Source organism: Tigriopus californicus, chromosome 5 (assembly GCF_007210705.1).
Source record: "Tigriopus californicus strain San Diego chromosome 5, Tcal_SD_v2.1, whole genome shotgun sequence".
NCBI lineage: Eukaryota > Metazoa > Arthropoda > Copepoda > Harpacticoida > Harpacticidae > Tigriopus > Tigriopus californicus.
In genome coordinates, this window is record NC_081444.1 from 4,395,602 (window position 1) to 4,416,034 (window position 20,433).

At 40.8% G+C, this 20,433-nt stretch overlaps 1 protein-coding gene across 2 annotated transcripts; it reads left to right on the forward strand.

Moving 5' to 3' along the window:
• The first annotated feature begins 4,489 nt into the window (after positions 1–4,489).
• On the forward strand, positions 4,490–7,345 carry LOC131880222 (2-amino-3-carboxymuconate-6-semialdehyde decarboxylase-like). 2 transcript variants are annotated; one of them, XM_059226789.1, is made up of 9 exons: positions 4,490–4,560; positions 5,214–5,290; positions 5,384–5,451; positions 5,514–5,714; positions 5,783–5,906; positions 5,969–6,081; positions 6,365–6,458; positions 6,518–6,786; positions 7,051–7,345. In XM_059226789.1, exons 1-9 carry the CDS (start codon positions 4,505–4,507, stop codon positions 7,228–7,230), a joined length of 1,182 nt encoding a protein of 393 aa, XP_059082772.1. In that variant the 5' UTR covers positions 4,490–4,504; the 3' UTR covers positions 7,231–7,345. The 2 variants fall into 2 exon arrangements, with proteins under 2 accessions (XP_059082772.1, XP_059082773.1); XM_059226790.1 differs by lacking the exon at positions 5,214–5,290 and having other exon boundaries at positions 4,521–4,560.
• The last annotated feature ends 13,088 nt before the right edge of the window (positions 7,346–20,433 follow it).

Consider the following 20,433-nt stretch of genomic DNA (forward strand, 5'->3'; position numbering starts at 1 on the left):
GTTTATGTATTCCAGCCAGCGTCAATAGCTCCTTAATCATTGATAGTTTTGAAAGTTTTTCGAATTTCCAAAATAAACTTTTTCGAAAAAAGGAGTGAGTCTACCTTGGATGCATTTCGGGGTCAGGGGGGTTGGACGGGTTGGACGTCAACACCTTCTGTTCTTGCGGAAATGACCGGTCGAGGTCTCCACTCTCAACCATGTAAGAACGCCCTGAACTTGATACGTTAACCTAACCTAAAAGCACAGACGGATAACCCACTGACAGGGACACGACACTGTCTATTAGAAAAATTGGACGGTCTGATGACCGGTAACTTTGGCCAGACAAGCTCAACTTATCAACAATAAAAAAGCAAAACAAATCGAGTCAAAAGGAATCTCACGAGGACCATCCGGGCATGTATGCCCAAGAGACTTCGGTCCAGAGGTCAAAACTGACTTGTGAGACATACCATGAGCCAAGAGAATGAGATATCTCCTCAAGAAAACGCCAAATTACTTGAATGGGGCTCTGCTGAAGGTGAGGGGCAGCGCAACCTCTTTAATCATCTGTTCTAATCAAAGAAAAAGTAACCATTGCCTTGAACCGTAACAAAACTTTCTTTCTGAGGGAGATTTTTGTTCAACAGTTCTTAGTTGCGAAATTTATCTTTAGCATCCTAAACAGCCTCACTCCTCATTCTGACAATTCATTCTGAGAGGGTTTGAAAAGAGGGTCGGGTTTTTCTGGCGCAATGAAACCTGGAGGACCAATCTTTGTGTTGGTCACCTTCACGAGATTAAAAAAGACAGGGTCCAAATTCCAAAACAGAGTCTCAACGGATTCAGCAGAAATGCTTAAGATTTTCGGATTATGTTTCTTGATACTCGTATTGAACAAGAGCACTTTTCTATCGGAAACAACTACCCTCGTCTTCTCATATTTCCAATCATTGGATGTGAATATAAAAGCAGTCTCCAAAGAGATCTGGTTCGCTAGGCTCTCTCTAAAATCTAATAGGATTCCTTCTCTATGCACTGCATTGATCTTCGCGTGTTATTTCGGAGAAAAAGATGAGGAGAGTTCTTATTTCACACTAATCGTTTGATATCAGTAAGACTTCTTCCACCCTTGCGCCATGTTGGACCAAACTCCTGAGGTTCATTTCGTTATTCTACTAGTTGGCATTAGTGGCATTATTCTCAACCTAAATGCAATGTGCAAGATACTCAATAACTTTGAAACTAGTCGCGTCATATTCATCTTGATCTTCTTAGACAATGCCATCTCTTGCATTTCGTGCACAGTGATCTTAATCAATGGGATATGGTTGTACTTTGATGTGACAAACGTTTTGACTTGCTGGAGCCTTTTTCTAGCCCTCTACTTTCCATCTTACTTCGGGATTGTTTTTAATAGCTTAATTGCTGCCATGCGAGTGGTTACCCTCCTGAAATCTAACAAGAACGGCTATTTAGCTGAAAGTACCCAAAAAGTGTTCGTCCTGATCGCCTGTTCGTTTTCATTGCTCGTTTTCATATCTTATGCTTTAATAATTATTGCATGGAACCAACCGGTGCATCCCTTGACCGAGTTTTGCCTAAGAGGTCGTCAAGGCAGACCAACCCATTTCCAAGTGGGCTTTTTGGGTATATTGGTGCTCCTTTGGTCCCTAGTGGCATTCATTTCTGACGTGTACATCCTGTGGTCAGTAAAGAACCACATCTCTCACTGTCAGAGTGAACTCATCGGGATAGGAGAATTCAAAGCAACTTTAATGAAAATTCCGGTTTTGGCCACCCTGAGCTCGTCTTTGATACTGATTCCGTATCTCGTGATAATTTCCTTCGCCGTTCGTGTTGGAAATTTAGGATTAGACACAACTATGGCCCTCGTATATATACTGGCTTCTACCATGGTCACCATTCGAGCGCCCTTAGCACTAAAACTGACTTTTGGAACTTTCAAGAAGAACGAAGAGAACCTTAAACGGCTCAGCAAAGAGAGACGCTTGGCTTGGGAGATCCATCACGCCCAATCAGAGAGAAAAGCTCGAAACCAACTACGTCTCCAACTTGATCGAAGTGTTCCAAAGCCTTTGGGAGATAGAACCGTTTACCCCGAATGGTGATGCTAACTTCATGAGGTCTATTGATTGTGTCTCCAAAAGATCCTAATGGTTGCAGTCTTTCCAGTTTGATTTTGTTTGTCCTGGGATGTGAAAAGTATGTGAAATAATTGTGAGAACGAATGTCGTCGGTTACTTAATGAGATATGTATGTGTACTAGTAAATATGATATTGGAATATTAATAAAACGTGAATAGAGACGCGCAAAATTTGCGTTTTCGGCAAGTCCTAAGAAAGTTTTTATTCGGATGGGAAGCATATTTTGTTCTTTCGGGAAATTTTTAGACAAAGGTCTGTATAAGACACACTTTAAGAGTTCGGCATGAAATCTCGTCAAACCCGGAGCAGTTCTTGGGCTTCAGCCCGACCAAGATCTGCCTCACTTTCTCGTTGGTAACGAGACTCAAATTCAAATACTACCAAAGATTTGTCCATGTAGTAGACCATAGACCACTGAGAATTATGGACGTATCTCGATGACTAAGACTAGTCATCAGGGCTCCACCATTATTCATGTCATGTTGCAGGTTCATCCTGTCCATAGCTTTCTTGAAGCTCAAGAAAACGGAATTTTCAACATACGCCTGGCAGCCCTGACATCTTGACTTGAACAATTTGGATACAGACAGCCTAAAGGTAACTGCGGCTAAATTGGCTTTTTGTTATGACTAGTCTTGGTCGAGGTACGTCCATAATTTTCAATGGTTTATGAGTAGACCTTCATATTTGACAACAAGTACGATTGTAGGCCATTATTTAAGTTCCATCCATACATTCACCTTAAATATCTCTGTCCCTCTTCTATCATTGCACTTTTAGAGCTGTACTATGGAAAAGGTTGGGATGCAGTTTTGTTTGTGCAACGTATATCTCCTTTAAACATCAGAAAGTAAAGTGAGTTGTGCCTTAATGTAAAATCTACGTAATTCCGTTTTGCCTAAGAGAACTACTGATCGCTTAAATCATGCAACAATCACACAGTTAGTTATGATGAAAATACAGCATTAGATTTTTTCCCCATATAAAGCTTCCTTACTAGTAACTTGTGCCGTAAGTCATAAAAATGTCAAAAGTTGAGAAGAATGGTGAAACAAGCCGAAGAAGATTCCTGTCATCTAATTACTTGACAACTATGCCTTGAATTGGGCTATACAGCCCAACCGTATTTGATTGAGGAAATTTTTACCCTGGGATAGAGTTGGAATTCCCACTAGCTTTTTACAACAGTTGTAGAAACTCTTAATGCTCTCTCTGGGTGTCTGGATACATTGAATAGCTTTGCCTCCTAAGCGTCATCCCTGATGCACTTGCGAATTTCAAGGGGCTCGCCAATCAGTTTCATGCTTCAAATGGCCATGAGGTCACCACTCATCAGAGACGTCTAGGCATATCAGGACGAAACCACCAGAACGTGGCTGGCAATAACGTAGTAACTAATACTAATAACTAATAATAATACTACTACTAATAATTGAGCAATAACAATGTTACAGAATTCCCGTCAAAACAACTTATTTAGCGTTTGTATAAATTGGTTCAAGTCCTAGCCACTAACATTTTGTGGATTTTCATACGTTTTCCCTTTTTTCTACTTCATTGCCAACTTGAGCGTGAAATCCGCCAAAATTAGTCAAATGCGGACCCCAAGTCCGCCAACCCGCCATCAAGATTTTTTCTGCCGCGAACTTCGAAAAACCGCCAATTTGGCAGAAAACCGCTGCACCTGGCACCACTGGCCATTGCACTGCCAAATGGTTAACGATTCAGCTGCAGTAAAATTAACACAACAAACTCGATTTTACTCTTCTATGTTAATTCTTCTATGCTCGTACGTCGGGGTTAGGTGCTTGGATGTAAACGTTACACACAGTTTTTAAAACGAGTACATAATACTTAGTGTTGTCATTTTGGTTTGCGCTACTGCCTAAGCATCTCCTGGCCCTTGCAACTTAGCGGCCGCATGCTTGCGCCGCGGTCTAGGCGCCCCCTGATCCTTGCAACTGAGCTGCCGCAGGCTTGCGCCGCGGCCTAGGCGCCCCCTGGCCCTTGCAACAGAGAGGTTATGTTAGGTCAGGTTAGGTTATGATTTCAAAATGGCAACACTGACTCTCTGGATGTTCTGTGCTTATGTACTCAGTTTAGAAACTTCGTGTAACGTCCATAGTGCTTGGACGTTAACCGGTATGAAAATATACTGGCCAAAATGGTGAGCGGATGCTCATTCAGTGCAACGTCGAAGCCTTAACTCGGAGGTAACTGGCCTCTTGGTACATTTCTTCGGCTTGATCCGTTCAGCCAGTTCTACTATTTCTAAAGCAGCATAGAAAACCTGTTTTATGGCAGAATCATCCCTTGTTTTGTTAGCCTGGTCAGGTATACCTAACGAAACAGGATGGAAAATGACACGAAGCACCAGAGCCGTAATGGCCCTCAGAATGACTCGATCAAGTAAGTAGTGAATTTATACCAACAAGATAAATAAGTTCTTGGATTTGACAAATGATGAACAGATTATTGATAGGAAGTTGTTGAGATACATGTTGAGCCTCTGTACATCATTTAATGCCAATGATGACGCCTTAAGTTTGTCGGAATTTTACAAAAATCAATAGTGTTTTTTTTCAATCATTAGAACTCAGAAGTATTGTTACTATGGGTTTAATGAAAGAATATATATATTGGGCAAGTATCTTGCATGACAATGTGAGTGCTTTTGCCGAACTTTTTTAAATTGAAGTAATTGTTTGCAATTACTTTTGTACATATCTCCTTCCAAAGCTAGTCGTAACATGTTATATCTAATTTATGAAATCATTTTTCTGAAGATAGGTTGATAGCCATCACTTGATATTATAAGAGCTGGCATTGTTTAAGGGGTGACAAGAGAGTGTAAATGGGAAGCCTTCGTTCTTAAATTGAATCATGGCCAATTTCATTGTTCAATCCCTACATCCATTCGTTAATAATATGTTGCAAGAACTTTCATTAACATTTTTTATATCATTCTGAATATGAGTTCAAAACAACAATTTGACACAATATAAAAAAGTGATTTGATAACATTGCTAATTAGAACTCACTTTTTCCAAATTATGAATCAGTTCCCTCCCGTGTCAAAGCTTGGGGTTCTGTTGTGATATATGGCAGCTCGTAGCAACACGTTTCACATCCTTGTCTCGTGAGTCAATGTATGTTTGGTTTGGTTTACTGTTCCTTCGAAAACGAGTTTTTCGTAAAAGTTTGTTGACGTTTTCATTCCCACTAAATATAGGCTCCAGCATCATGAAAATTGATATCCACAATCACATCTTGCCCGAAACTTGGCCAGACCTGAAAGAGGTAATCCGAAATTCTTCTTTTGAGCCAGACCCTTTAGAACATGGGGGCTTTTGCGTTTTCAGAAATATGGATATGGCGAGTGGGTTCAATTGGATCACAAAGGATGTGCCGAAGCTGGAAAGGCCAACATGATGCAAGGGGGCAAATTCTTTCGAAAAACGGATCAAAATTGCTGGAGTCCAGAGGCCCGGATTAAGGATATGGATCGGGATGGAGTACAAGTGCAAGCATTGTCCACGGTTCCTGTCATGTTTAGCTATTGGGTGAGTTTGTACGATTGATCTGTTTCTTTCAAGTTCAACCTAACTGGAAAGGCTTGGTTTCATCCAAGGCCAAACCGGAAGACACCCTGGATTTGTCACGGTTTCTCAACAATAACCTGACCCAAACGTGCCAAAAGTATCCAACGCGTTTCGTCGGCCTTGGAACCCTACCCATGCAAGCTCCACTTTTGGGTAAAAGAACCATCATAGGTACATAGTTCCATTGACAATTTACATTGCAATTCTCCTTTCAGCCGTCGAAGAGATGAAAAGGGCCAAATCGGAGCTAAACATGCCAGGATTTCAAATCGGTTCCCACATTGGCGATTGGAACCTCGATGCTAAAGAGCTTTATCCAATTTACAAGGTGAATAATGAACCCACGAAGAATTCAGTTAACAGATACCTAAAATGAACAAGCAGGAATTACTAGTCGTAGAGAAGAGATACAAAGAAACGGAACAAGTCCATTAGGAAACCCCAAAAAGGAATATTCATTTAAATTGGCCGTCATCAAAAGGATAGGATAAAACGCCACGAACTCCGTGTACAATACACTTCCTTATTTGGACAATACCTGTAATTAGAACTCCTCGTCATGATCTGCTTTGACTTCGAGAATGTATCAACATATTCCAAGATGTTTTCAGACCGCTGAGGACTTGGATCTAGCTCTGTTTGTGCACCCTTGGGATATGACCATGGGTGGTCGCCATTCCAAGTATTGGTTGCCTTGGTTGGTGGGTAAGATAAATTATCATACTATTCAACCTGGATACAAATTAATGAGATCTCGTCATCATGGATGCCTGCTGAGACTGCCACTGCCATTTGTTCCGTCTTGATGGGAGGCATTTTGGAACAATTTCCTCGATTAAAGATCTGCTTTGCCCATGGAGGGGGATCATTCCCGTTTACTGTGGGACGAATCCAGCATGGATATAATGTTCGACCAGACCTGTGTGCAACCGATTGTTCCAAGCCACCGAGGGAGTACCTTGGAAAATTTTGGACGGATTCCTTGGTTCATGATGAAGAGGCAATGCGACTTTTGGTTAATATTATTGGAGAGGTGAGTCTCTATTAAGCTGTCATGACAACATTGTATTAACAATTTTCAAATTAAGAGCAACTAAGAAAGAAACTGATGGACGTTTTTCTCGATCTGATTGCTGACCAATGATGCGTGCCAATTTTTTTCCTTCATTGACAGACCTAATAATAGTTTCATATGATTGAAAGTTTACAAAACGGTTCAGTTTTGATGAGAAGGTCGTTTATTTCATGTGAATTGGCACGCTAAATTGGATATAAAAATGGTCTCATTTTCTTTCAGGATCGCGTAATCTTAGGCACTGACTATCCATTTCCCTTGGGCGAAGTGCATGGTTTTGCTGATGCTTATCCAGGGAAAACCATTGAAGCCATGGGATATGATCAGCAACTGAAGGATAAACTTCTGTTCCGAAACGCGTTGGACTTCTTGGGATTGGAGGAGGTTCAATTTGCTTCTTGAGCTGGTTCAGATCAAGAATACCTGTAGAGGATTGATTTACAAACTGTCATTTTCTAAGGATTTTTCAAATATCTGAATGCAAAGAAAGCTTGATTCGATTTGAGATGGTTTCACATTTCCAGAGATGTCTTTAATGGATTTGAAGTCATGTGGTATAAAGGGCAAGATTGATGATAGTTACCATAAATATCCAATCTCCGCAGACTTATGTCTTTTATTCTTGAAAATTACTTGTTTACAATTAACAATTCGTTGATTTAAAATTATTCTTCTTTATTGCGACAAATTTGTCATTGCACTTTTGGTAGATTTACTGGTATATATAATGACATTTGTTCCCTACTACGATGTCTTCTCAATGGAAGTTTTGGGTTAATCCCAATTAGAGTCACTCTGTTTCTTTTGCGATTTCTAGGCAGCTTGAAAACTATTTCCTTCTTACGACAGCTCTGTGAATAGCATTAGCAGTAACGAAAGTTTAAGTATGAAGAAACTGATTTTGCCCTCAAATCCAAATCTATTTCATAGAATCCAGCAGAGAGCAGAACTTCGATAAATAAATATGATTAGAATGTTATTTTGACTCGTAGGTAAGAAATATCAATTGCTTCCATTCAAAAACATTTTTGACAACAAACATAAACACATTGATTTAAAGTTAATTCCAATGACTTGAAAATGCGTGCTATACAGATCAGCCGATAAAGGAAAAAGGCAAGTAGAGTAGTTCAAGAGGTGAAGTCGAATCCGAAGGCTTTTTTCTCTTGTGCAAACTCTACGAGAAAGATGAAACACCCTGTAGGACCTTTTGAGGTCAATGGGGAAGCCATAGACACTGTAAAGTCTATGGCTCACTTGGAGATCAGATCGCTAGTGTGTTTTCAACTCTTAAGAGTTTAGGAGCAACAACCCATTGCTCTATTGATGAGTTTGTTGGGACTGGCAAGGCATGTCAGGTTGAGCATTTAGATGATCTTGTAGTCACAGATCAGGATGTTTTAGATGCCATCAGGGACTTGAGACTCTCGAGCTCCCCTGGCCTTGATGGAGTGACATCTCAGTTTCTGATGAGATGCTCACAGGTTCTTGCTCCTGTTTTCTCGTACTTGATGCGTTGCATCTTGGATCAGGGCAAGTTTCCATCTTCACTAAAGTTAGCTCTTGTCGTTCCAATTTTTAAACGGGGAGATAGGTCGCTCCCCAGTAATTACAGGCCGATTTCTCTCACTTCGAATTTCTTGAAGTTAATGAAGTACTTTCTCCTAGCCAGCATGGGTTCCGAGCACATTTTAGCACGGTTACCCAACTGATTGAACATATTGAGCAGGTTATTGAGGGGGTGGAGAGCCATGAATCAGTCGATGTAGTTTATCTTGACTTTGCCAAGGCCTTTGACAAGGTAGATCATGGCCTTTTAGTTAACAGGCTCCATGAGATTGGGATCCAAGGCAAAGTTCTTAATTGGCTAAGAAGTTTCATTCATGGTAGGAAACCATTAGTTAAGGTTGAGGGATCCTTAGTGACATACATGATGTCAAGTTGGGCGTCCCTCAGGGTTCCATTTGGGTCCTCTCCTTTTCATCATCTTCATTGCTCCGCTTCATAAGCTTGGTAGTAGTAATGTCAGCATCTCTTCTTATGCTGATGATACAAAATTGGTATTTGGTAGGAATGGTCAGAACTCTGGTTGTCTATTAGAGGTCCTAGACCAAATCTACTCCTGGGTTGCTGCGAGTAACATGGCACTGAATGGAATGAAATTCCGCTCAATGATCTTTGGGTGGACGCCATTAGACACTCCTCTATTAGATGATGAAGGTAAGGACATTGAGTAGATCTCATCCATGAAGGATTTAGGTGTAGTCCTTCACGATAATGGAAAGTTTGATGAGCATATCCAGTTGAAAGTTGGTAAAGCTTTTCAAACATGTGGTTGAATATATCGCACGTTTATGTCCAGAGATAGTATCACGATGCTAACTCTGTACAAGTCGATTGTCCAGCCGAATCCTGAATATGCTCCTCCCATTTGGGCTCTAATTAGTTCAGCAGGTCGGCAAAAGATAGAACAAGTCCAAAGATGTTTTACTAGGAACATTGAGGATATGAGAGAGCTCTCGTATTGGGAGAGGTTAGAAAGGTTGGGTTTGTACAGTATTCAGAGAAGGTCCGAAAGGTACCTGATACTGAGCGTTTTCAAAAGAATTCATGAGCTTTGTCCCAACCCAGGGTTTAGGGTCAATTCTAGTGACCGTAGAGGCTTAATGTGCGTTTTGAGAGCACCTTCAAGTCTTCGAGAATCCAGGCTAGTTCGAACAATAAGTCCACATCTCTTCTTTCTCGGGCTCCTTCATTGTTTAATTTGCCGCCTTCAAATATTCGTAGGGCGTATGTAAGCGTTGATCCGGCAGCAGGATTTAAGTCAGACTGGGACAAGTTTTTGACTAAAATTCCCGATCAACCTTATATTCGAGGGTTAGCCAGATCAGCCGACTCTAATTCGTTGGTCAATCTAATATAAATCTTTTATAAATAAAAGTTAAGTAAAATGAATAAATTTCTCGTCTTGAACTGCTGGGATTCCCATCCCAGCAGTGGTAAGGAAGTCCGAAAAAAAAAGATGTCCGTGTATCATGAATATTCGGACATTTAGGTAAGCGCTGGTACCAGCAAACAAACTTGCCTGCCAATGCCAGTGATGCAAAATTGGCGTCTCAAATTGGTTGTAACGAAGCTGACCTTTCCTCATAAAGTAGTGTGACTGAAAGGTCAGATTCTCGAAAACCTGTTTTAAGCTCCAAACTTGCATGACTGACACTGGTACCAGCAAACAAACGAACCTGCCAGAGCTTGCCTAAATGGCCTCATGGGGACTCTCCAAATCCACGAACTTAATTGGCTGATTCGCTTTCAACTTTCACCGTCGCAAATCGTGATCTGTGAATTTCAACTATACTTGAGTTACTATAATTGATTTGAGTTTGTGTTTGATTTATATTGGTCTCTTGGCCTTGGGGGTGAGACCTGATGCACTATCATTAATAGGTTTCATTCAACGTAAAAGTTCTCTTTCCAGAATCATATCTGCGTCTTATCTGATTAAAAGCAACCTCGTGGGGACCGAGAAAACCTCATTTAGCCGCAACTTCTAGAAAACAGAAAAGATTTATTATCTGAAATTAAATCTAAAAGCTAGTTTATAAGTTAGATCATTTCAAGTTGAAATCCAGCCATTGATGCCCTAGATACTACAACCATACCTTTATAAAAGTAGTAGTATTTATTGTTTAAATTGCATAGGCACTTTTTGGGTTTGTAAAAGGTACTTTCCCCTTTTCGGGTATAATGGCATACCACTGTTGACCAGAGCAATTATTTGTCTTAAATTTGAGTATACAAACTAAAGTATTGTCATGAGAGACCCACAGCTGGATTCAACAGACGGACTCTTTATGTCCCAACAAGTTAGGACAAACGGAACAAGAGGAGTAAGCGCACCCATTCATTTGTACATAACTACGGTGGTACCCACAACACTGGTTGAAAGTTTGCGCAAATGGCATGATTTTTAGTAACGGTTTTCGTTGTTATGAAAACAAAAGGAACAACTTTTATCTAAAACAAATCCTTGAAAGTACCTCAGATTGGTACATAAACCCACTAAAAACCTATAAGATGACATTTTTAAAAACGTAGTATATAGATGCTGGTAGTACTCTTACTTGCAATTTCAGTTGAAATATTATAAATATCCGTCGAGCAAACGCCAAGATATTACGCTTTAAAAGATTGGATTTGCATCAAATTTAACAGCAAAATGGTCTGGCCATATTTTGAAGTAAAAATTAAGAAATGTAGCAACCTTTTTCCATGCATATAGAAAAACCTACAAATAGTTTGCACTTAAAACTTCTTAAATGTAAACTATAACAATTGCGATGCCATATTTGTCACTTGCATATTTCAATCAATCTCAACCTTGACTTTTGACGAAGTTCTATTAACGTTGAATAAAAGTGTCTCCATTGCGTAGAAATTAATCATTGCAAGAAGTGACAAATTTGGAAAATTAAAGTGTCTCATGTTTCGTTATGACATCTTAATACCGTGATAAAATAGACTAGTTTCCGGTGTTTCAGAAAGAATGGGGGCCAATTTTGTATCCTCTGTAAGTTTTCATTGACAATTTTCACTACTTTTTAATAAATTTTAAAGAAGACCAAAAAATATTATTTTTCAGTATGACATCGAAAAAGACAATCATATGACTTGGCAATAATTTGAAAGATAGTACGGCCATTTTTCAACCTTTGTTTGTGTAAAACGCGACTTTCAAACTGTAATAATTAAGCATCTGCAGAATAGATTTAATCTAGTTCAAAGCTTTTAACATACTAATCTGAGCTACTTTTAGTTATGTCATAAAAGTTGCTCCTTTTGTTTCTTTGACAATGAAAAGCGTATTTAGATGTGTTAGTATTTGAGTAAAAAGAATTATAATCACTCTTGTAATGCTATGTTCCTACTTAATTCACAAGGTGGCTCATTTTAAATGCCTTGTTTAAAAGCGCAACTCAAGAAGTGTTTTATGAAACAGCATTAATCCATAGATTTCTAGACGCTGGATGTCGGACGACCGACCACTCGGTTGGCTAAACAGTACAATAAACCGGTTTGTCATCAATTCCCAGGAGACCATCCATTGTACTGTTTTACCTGCCGAGTGGTCGGTCGTCAGACATCCAGTGTCTAGAAATCTATGATTAATCCTAGGGCAAGAAAGTATGGATTTACGTCCAATATATCAAGGAGGTTTTTGTTCAAAAAGGCCCTTTTTGATATTTTTGAGAATTTTGATTCGGCATTACCATAGCCAGTACTCTCACTCTCTCCTGCGATATTGGACATTGCTATCTAATGGGCAGCAGGGCATTAGTCGTTCCTCAATAAAAGGAACAAATTACAGTTAGGTAATACAGGTGGCAACCTCGTACATAATTTGAAGCTCAATTCAGCAGGTTGATAAAAAAGCACACGGTAAATCACGTGTTATTAATCCTACAACAACTTCTGCATAAACTAGGAATTGCTTATTCCTTATGCGTGCCTATCAATTTATATTAGCCTTGGAATATCCTGAAACCATCAAAAACAATTCACGGGCATATTTTTTGGTTTTTCACGAAGTAAATGATGGAAATGCCAGAGTCGTTTTTATGCTCTGCACTTCTCAAGATCGTTTTTCAGCACCTACATTAGGCGTTGTTTAACGCGCTAAAAAGCTCTACTAATTTATTTAGCTCGCCAAATGAGTGAACTTTTTTTTGGTTTCGTTTTTCACGGGCTTTTCTAACTGCTACAGGGAATGTAATCCCCAGTACTATGAAAATTAAAAGTTATATTTCGTCTATTTATTACCTTTCAATCTTTATATGATATTTTGTCTACTAACTAATGTGAGTGTGCAGACCGAGCTAGTCCTTGAATGTAGGAATGATCTGAAATGCTACCTAAAAATCTGTCCAAGTCTGACTTGGAAGACTCAACCGGCTCAACAAGGCCTACATATTCCCTACGAATATTAGAGGGAACTAAATGAAACAATGAAGGAGCCCGAGAAAGAAGAGATTTGGACTTGATTGTTCGAACTAGCCTGGATTCTCGAGGGCTTGAAGGGGCTCTCAAAATGCATATTATGCCTCTCCGGTCACTAAAATTGACCCTAAATCCTGGGTTGGGACAAAGCTCATGGATACTTTTGAAGACGTACAGTATCAGATACCTTTCGTACCTTCTCTGAGCGCTGTACAGTCCCAACTATTTTAGTCTCTCACAATATGAGAGCTCTCTTAATCCTGTTACGTTCCTAGTGAAATATCTTTAGACCTGTTGGACCTTTTGCAAACCTGTTGAACTCATTGGATCCCAAATGGGTGAAGCATATTCAAGATGTGGCTGAACAATCGACTTGTACAAAGTTAGCATCATGATGCTATCTCTGGACTTGAACGTGCGATACATCCAACCAACATCTCATATAGTTTTAGAATTATTTTATATTTCTAATTGCCGGTGTACTTTGTGGATTTGCTTAAGTTGGCCCACTTACTTTTCCAAACTATATCAGTTTTATAAACGTATCTAAAAAGCTACTCATTCAAGAGTAATATGCCTATTTCGGACATGTGTTATATGTACTTGCCCATGTTCTCCACTTTTTTGCGAAGTGACGTCACAGTTGGTCTAAGAGGACGAACAACTCCTCAATACATTGCCGTGCTACCTCTGTTTTTCAATACACCTTAGGTGAGAGTGACTAGCCCTCTACCTTAGGCCAATGAAGGCTGTCAAGTTGGCGTCATCAATTTCCAAAGCTATCGCCATCTACCGTTCAAAGGACTGGTTTCTAAAAAAGTGGCTCTTTTAAACTTACAAATTACGAACTAATTTGGCATTTATTTTATTTTCATACTGTGTGATCGAGGAATGGTTAAGCTAACATATGCTTTCAATTGTATAAGCATTAGACATTTGCCATTGATGCATTTAACAAAGCAATGAATATTTTCTCATATTTATGTATTGATTCTGACATGAGGGTCCTCAGGGGGAGCTAACAGATAGAAAAGAGGAAGGGCAAGATTAGGGCTCTCTAGTAGATGAGTACAAGCAGGAAAAGCAACCCTTACTGCGCGCTTTAATCCTGCCAATGAGTTTTCTCAAAAGGAGAGGCAACGTCATGCAGATTCTTGCGACGGGTATTTTTTCTTACTTTTTCGTTTGAATTTGGACCAATTCAAGAAGTATTTTCAGATATGGACGGAAAGTCCAAGTAAATCACGCAACTTCAATCAGCGTTGCCAAGAAACGGATGTCGCATTTATTTGTCGGACGAAAAGGGTTGCCAGAGAAGACTTCAGCTTGGCGTTGACATAAGTTAAAAGTAACTACCACATTGAAAAAAGTCATTGGCAGGATTAGAGCATGCATAGTCACCTAAAACTGGTTCCGATTATTTTCCATTGTTATAAAATTGGACTTCTTGGATCTTGGAGGCTGGGCTCGTCAGGGGTTGCTTTTCATGCGGTTACTCTTCTACTAGAGCGCCCTAGGCAAGATAAGTGCGCTCCTCAGTCTTGAGCAAGCTGAACCATTAGTCATTATGTTGCAAAAGGTTTCGCGGGTGAAGTCGAGTATCTTGAAATGCTGAATTTGTTTAATACACCTTTCCATATGAATACAAGCAGATGAGCATTTGCGGGCAGAAATCGATATCAGAAAATTTGAATTAAATGGTGAGAACGATAAAATACCTGACTAGAATGAGATATCACACTACTTATGACTAGAATTGTTTATTGTGTGAACTACTCAATCATCGAATTGATGATAACAGAAGGGGTTTAATAATGGACTAATAATTTGGAACCATGCTAGGAAAAAAGTTTTTTAAACGCACTCACTATTCAAGAATGTTTCAGGCATAAGTGTTCCATATACAAGCAGAACGCATAAAAATGAATGGTAACGTGTACGAGATTTGACATTTCATTCCAAAAAAGGCCCATTTTCTAATTTGCGCGTCTTCATCAAATCTGATCCTTCACGAGCTATGAAAAGTGATCGCAAAGATTGGTGATCCCAAAGAAGTGATCTTGTTAACAGTCTTAAGCACACCTTCAACATAAGAGGGAAGTCTAAGAAAATACGTCTCTCTTTTAATGTTTGAAGAAAGTGAAGATATTCTGTCCGGATAAGAATTGTGCCACTTGGGGATTATAGGGGATGTCAAGTAAAGGAAATTCAAGGAAAAATGTGGTCTGGCACCCTGATTTTGGGCATTTTTGGGCGAGAGAACTAAGACAAACATCAGTCAACTCGCACCATACGCCCATTGAATTTTCAATAATCGAGTGTTTTTGAGCGAGTTGTGTTACAAATCCCTACTGAATGAGCATGTTTGGTGTTAATCAGTGAACGCACTATCAAATTGGCTTAATACCACAATGTTGATTGCCATGACAAGCATGTAAAATGGAAAAAAATGTCAAAATCCAATGCATGCACAGTGCGGTTTGGCTGGGCACGTTGTCTTGGATTTTACTCCATGGAATAACGTCAGTTGTCCATGAACGCGTTTACTTGGCTAACCCTATATGTCTAGTCTAGAGCCTGCTAAATGTTACTTTGCAGGATAACCCCCCGTACAGAGCAATAGCTAAAGCTTGTAATCTAACTTATTGGTTTGGTTTTTCACGGGCTTTTCTAACCGCTACAGGGAATGTAATCCCCATTAGCATTAAAATGAAGGTTATAATTCGTCTATTTATTACCTTTCAATTCTTATATGATATTTGGTCTACCAACGAATTGGGATTCGCAGACCGAGTTAGTCCTTGAATGTACGGTTGATCTGGTATGCTATCTGATGTGATATCAAATGGTATAAGTATCCTAATTGAATTACCGAATGCGTTGACGATAAGATGATTCCCAACAACTGAATCGCTCGCCAGTATTTGACTTGGATCTGATGAATAGACGACATGATTTTAAGTATCTTTGTATTGCCACTGCCATGATATATCTAACCATGGCGCAGTTGACTCGAACTAAGTTCCCTTCGGAGTGATAATAATTTGAGCAGTGGTTCCATAACTCTGGACAAATCACGAACCGCAAGAGGAGAGGAAGCCCCTTTCGAACATTGCTGGTACCGTCTTCAAGTTTGTCCTAGTCGTGGAAAGGTACTTAACGAGTCGTTCAGTATGTCGAAGGAGAAGGATCCAATGGAATTGTTGATGAAACTGTTCCAAAAACAAATGGAGGAGATGCGGGAGGAAACCCGTCGTCGAGATGAAGAGACCAAGCAACGCGAGGACAGGATCTTGAGTGAAGCTCAGGAACGAGAGGAACGATTGATTGGGATGTTGAACCAACAAGATCGATCTCAAATCCAAGGAGCATCAAATGCCCCACAGGCATCGTCAAGCACCCCTGGGACACGGGCAATCAATGTGGACAGACCCATGTTGAGTTGTACGGCAACCTTGTCAGATTTTGTCACCTGGAAGGAGGGTTGGGATAACTTTTCGCTTTGCCAACACCTCGACACTCAATCAAGACCGGTCCGCGTGGCCGCCCTCAGAACTTGTATGGATCAAGATCTTCAGAGATATATCCTTCAAAAGACAATTGTGGTCCAACCGGATGACGATATAAAGGAGATCATTTCGGCCCTCAAGAAGTACATCAGAGCCCAGAGGAACCCGCTCCTTGATCGTATTGAATTCTAACAAATCGGGCCAAGAGAGTGGAGAATCCTTCGATAACTTTTTTTACACGCCTGAAAGAAACTGTATGCCACTTGCGACTTTCAAAGTGATCCAAACTGCCCCACATGCCATGATCGAGAAGACAACCAAATGAGAGACATGGTCGTTTGTGGCATTCAAAGCAACGAGACAAGACACAAGTTATTGGCAGAACAAAACTTATCATTGGCAAAATCAGTGCAACTATGCCAAGCTGAGGAGGCAGCTACATTATCTTTTCGAATATGGGAGGCACATTCATCAATAAAATCTCGTCCTATAAGAAATTGACACGACCGTCGAAGCCAAAGTACAGAGCGAACGCCACCCAATTAGAATCAAAGTGCACTCTTGTGGTTACGCAAACCACAAGACGAATTCTGCTTGCCCCGCCACAGAGCGAACATGCAATTCGTGCAACAGAAAGGGTCATTTCCAAAGCATGTTTGTTTGTTTGTTTGTTTTTGACAGTCTGGGTGAGTGGATATTGAGGATCCGGCACCCAAAGGCTAAACGCTAATGCGATTTTTGCTTTGGACTATTATAAACACATCTCTTAAAAGTTTTGAAATGAGTCAGACACATGGTCTGTTTGCTCTACCACCCTTCGGAACTGAAGAGTCTACCAATGGTTGGTTCCCGAAGAAACCTTAGTAGACTCGGTAGGTCCATGGGGATGTCAAAACCTGTTGTGTGGAGTGCCTTTTGCCTTTGCGAAGAGAGCGCTGGACACACCGCGACAATATGATGAGATTCTTCATTTGCCGCTTTGCAAAACCTACAAGAGTTCGGTTGATGTTCTACATTATCTTATACTGATGATAATTCAGGTAGCTGTGGCCGCTAATGGCTTGAATTAATTTACTTAGAATAGATCGATCGAGTTTTAAGAAATCTTTCCGAATATTTGTTATCTACGTTTTCAAACCAAAGCCTAGTTTGGGCGAAAGGCAGTTTGTTAAATGTTTTGTCTGGTTCCATCCAGAGTTCTTGCCACTTGTCCATGAGAATGTCCCGGAAGGCAATGGCATGAACAGTAGTGGGGCGTGGTAGTTGTTTGTAAGGTCCTTCTGTAGAGCCCAGCTTAGCTAGAGCATCTACTTTTTCATTCAAGTCATGTCCCACGTGGCCTTAATCCAGTGGAGCATGACCAATATTGTTGACACCCAATGAGTTCAGAGTGTTGATGCACTCCTCAACTACTTTGGATATTGAGCTAATTTTACCGATGGCCTTGATTGCAGCCTGACTGTCAATGTAGAAATCGATAATTTTGTGTGCTTCTGTTGACGATGCTAGGAGGGATCTCGCAGCATTCGTGATGGCAAACACCTCGGCTTGGAATACCGAGTTGTCGTCACCTAGTTTACCATGTCCTTGAAGAGGGTCACTATCATTCTCACAGACAATGTGGTAACCCCATCCTACTCCATTGTTGGTTTTGCTTCCATCAGTAAAACAGAGAATCCCTCTATTTTTACCCGGAGCAACCTTTGTCGAAACTGGCTGAGTTGATAAAGAAATTATTACCCAGTGTTTTGTCTCAATTTTACGATCGTATTCCATCGTAGAGTATTCATCGGATTGGTCTAGGTAGCTCGTCCATAGTAAGAGGTGACCTCGTTTTTGGCCGTTACCCACCCCATCCCAGATTTGTTTGTTTCTGCCCAAAATCCTTTGGGCAGCTTTGGCTCCCATGTTCTCGATGAATAAATCAAGAGGAGGAAGTCCCATGATGATCTCAAGAACCCGGGTTGGGGTGCTCTTGATAATATGGGTTGTTAGTAACATGGCCAGCCTTTGGAGCCGGTCCAGTTGCATTCTCTTGAATTTAGCCCTCTTCCCCCATACGATGGAAACCGTATGAGATCATGGGCCTAATTATAGCAGTGTACATCCAACTCATATTGGCCGGGGTAGGGCCCCAGAGCTGACCTATACCTTGCTTTAGTTTCATAAGAAGTCGCTTGGCTTTCTTGCATTTGTTGGTAATATGTGCAGAAAAGCTCAGCTTTTTTGTCGAGCTCAACCCTAGGTAAGTGGCAGAGTCTGAGAACGGGATCTCAGACCCATCAATGATTAGTTGTTCGGGAAGACTCATCCTTGTAACGGGTGTTGAAAAGTACCACAACAGTTTTGGCAGCACCAATGTGAGTCCATTCTGTGCACCCCATTGTGTCACTTGATCCACTGCCTTTTGGGCAATAGTCATGATTGTCTTTTTGTCAATACCTTTGATGAGTAGACACGCATCATCGGCAAAGCCTCTTATCTTAACAGGACCTGTTAAAAACAGATTTAAGAGTTTTCGTCAAAAAAGCCAGATTCCACACGAGAGGGCTCAGAACCCCGCCCTTGGGGTGTGCCCTTTGTGAGGTGCCTGGACCTAGTGATTCCCTTTATAGTGGTTGTGATTGACCTATTGTTTAAATAGTATTCATACCAGTTTACAATAGAGTCAGAATATGTTTTAGCCTTCATTCCACGTATGGCGGAGCACGTATGTCAGAAAAAAAAGAACAAGAATGTCAAGGACCCCAGCGTTGGAAGTCTCCAAGTTGGTAATATCCAAACACCGGAAAAATAATCTTGAAATGTCGTCCCGCACGAGCAATCATTTGAGAAAGTGGCATGGATACCTGATACCGGAAGCGATGTTGAAGCAATTGGCCTCGCGAACTTCAAGAGGATGGGCGGTTCAATTGATATGTTAAGCCCCGATCAAAGAGGTTTGTGCGTGACGTCACCGGCACGCCCCTTGAAAGTTTAGGATGTTGCCCTGTAGTATTCTTGCGTGGTAATGACAAGATCACGTCAGTAGTTCATGTGTTCGAGCATGTGAACGGAGCATACGCATCTCGAAGACTCCTGAAGGCTCTTAAGTTCTTACCTGAATCATGGCCAGACCAGGAGTCGTAAAGGCTGGTTTGTCGACTGGAACAAACAAAAAGAGACAGAAAAGCAAACTCCGTAATTGAGTTTAGCGATGTCTTTGACGAGAAGAACCTGAAACCCATGAAGGGGTCTCCCAATGACAATCATCTTGGAAGATAATGCAATACCATCATCAAGAGAGAAATGCTCGAAACATTCCAGTTGCTTACGAAGGGACAAGTAAAAAAGCAGTTGGATGATATGTTGGAGGATGTCATTATCGAACGGGTTACAGGACCATCTGCATGGTGTCATCCAATCGTTGTGGTGAACAAAAAGGACTAATGAGATGCAAATGACCGTAGACCTGAAGAAGTGAATTCTTCAGGTGAAACGCCCAGTGCACCCCATGAAAACACCTAAGGATATGGTGGTAGGCATGAACGGAGCCCGTACTTTACCAAGTTTGATGCTCGTCATGGATATTGGCAAGTCCCATTGGCTGAGAATCAAGACATCTCACCACATTCATCACCCCATTGGGTCGTTTTCGTACTGCCGTGACCCTCAAGGTTTTATAGCAGCCGGGATGAATTCAATATGAGGACCGACCAAACTTTTGAGGAATTGGAAAAACTAGCAAAGTTTGTGGACGATATCATCGTGTATGACCGTGATCTTCAGTCTCATGAAAAACGAGTTCGTGAAGTGCTCCAGAGAGCTCGTGTCATGGGATCACATTGTATGGAAAGAAGTTCGTTTTTGCCGAAACAAGGGTTGAATTTTGTGGATTCATCGTGGCGAGAAGGCTGGGAAATGGACCCCTCCAAGACCAAAGCTCTGTCAAGTTTTCAACGCCTGTGAATCGCACCGACCTTAGATCATTTTTCGGTCTAGTCATGCAATTCAGTGATTTCACACCCAGTATTTCTGCGTTCGGCGAGCCGTTGCGTGGATTGGTTGAAGGAGAAAACTCGTTTTTATGGAAAACGAACAACTCCAAAGCCTTTTGAGG

What these genes read in the sequence shown, in the direction of transcription:
- LOC131880222 (XM_059226789.1), top strand. Translation starts at nt 4,505, where the DNA reads ATGGAAAATGACACGAAGCACCAGAGCCGTAATGGCCCTCAGAATGAC. An exon ending in CCTCAGAATGACTCGATCAA is followed by an intron (nt 4,561 to 5,213) that starts GTAAGTAGTGAA and finishes ATTATGAATCAG; the next exon opens with TTCCCTCCCGTGTCAAAGCT. An exon ending in TTGGTTGCCTTGGTTGGTGG is followed by an intron (nt 6,459 to 6,517) that starts GTAAGATAAATT and finishes TCTCGTCATCAT; the next exon opens with GGATGCCTGCTGAGACTGCC.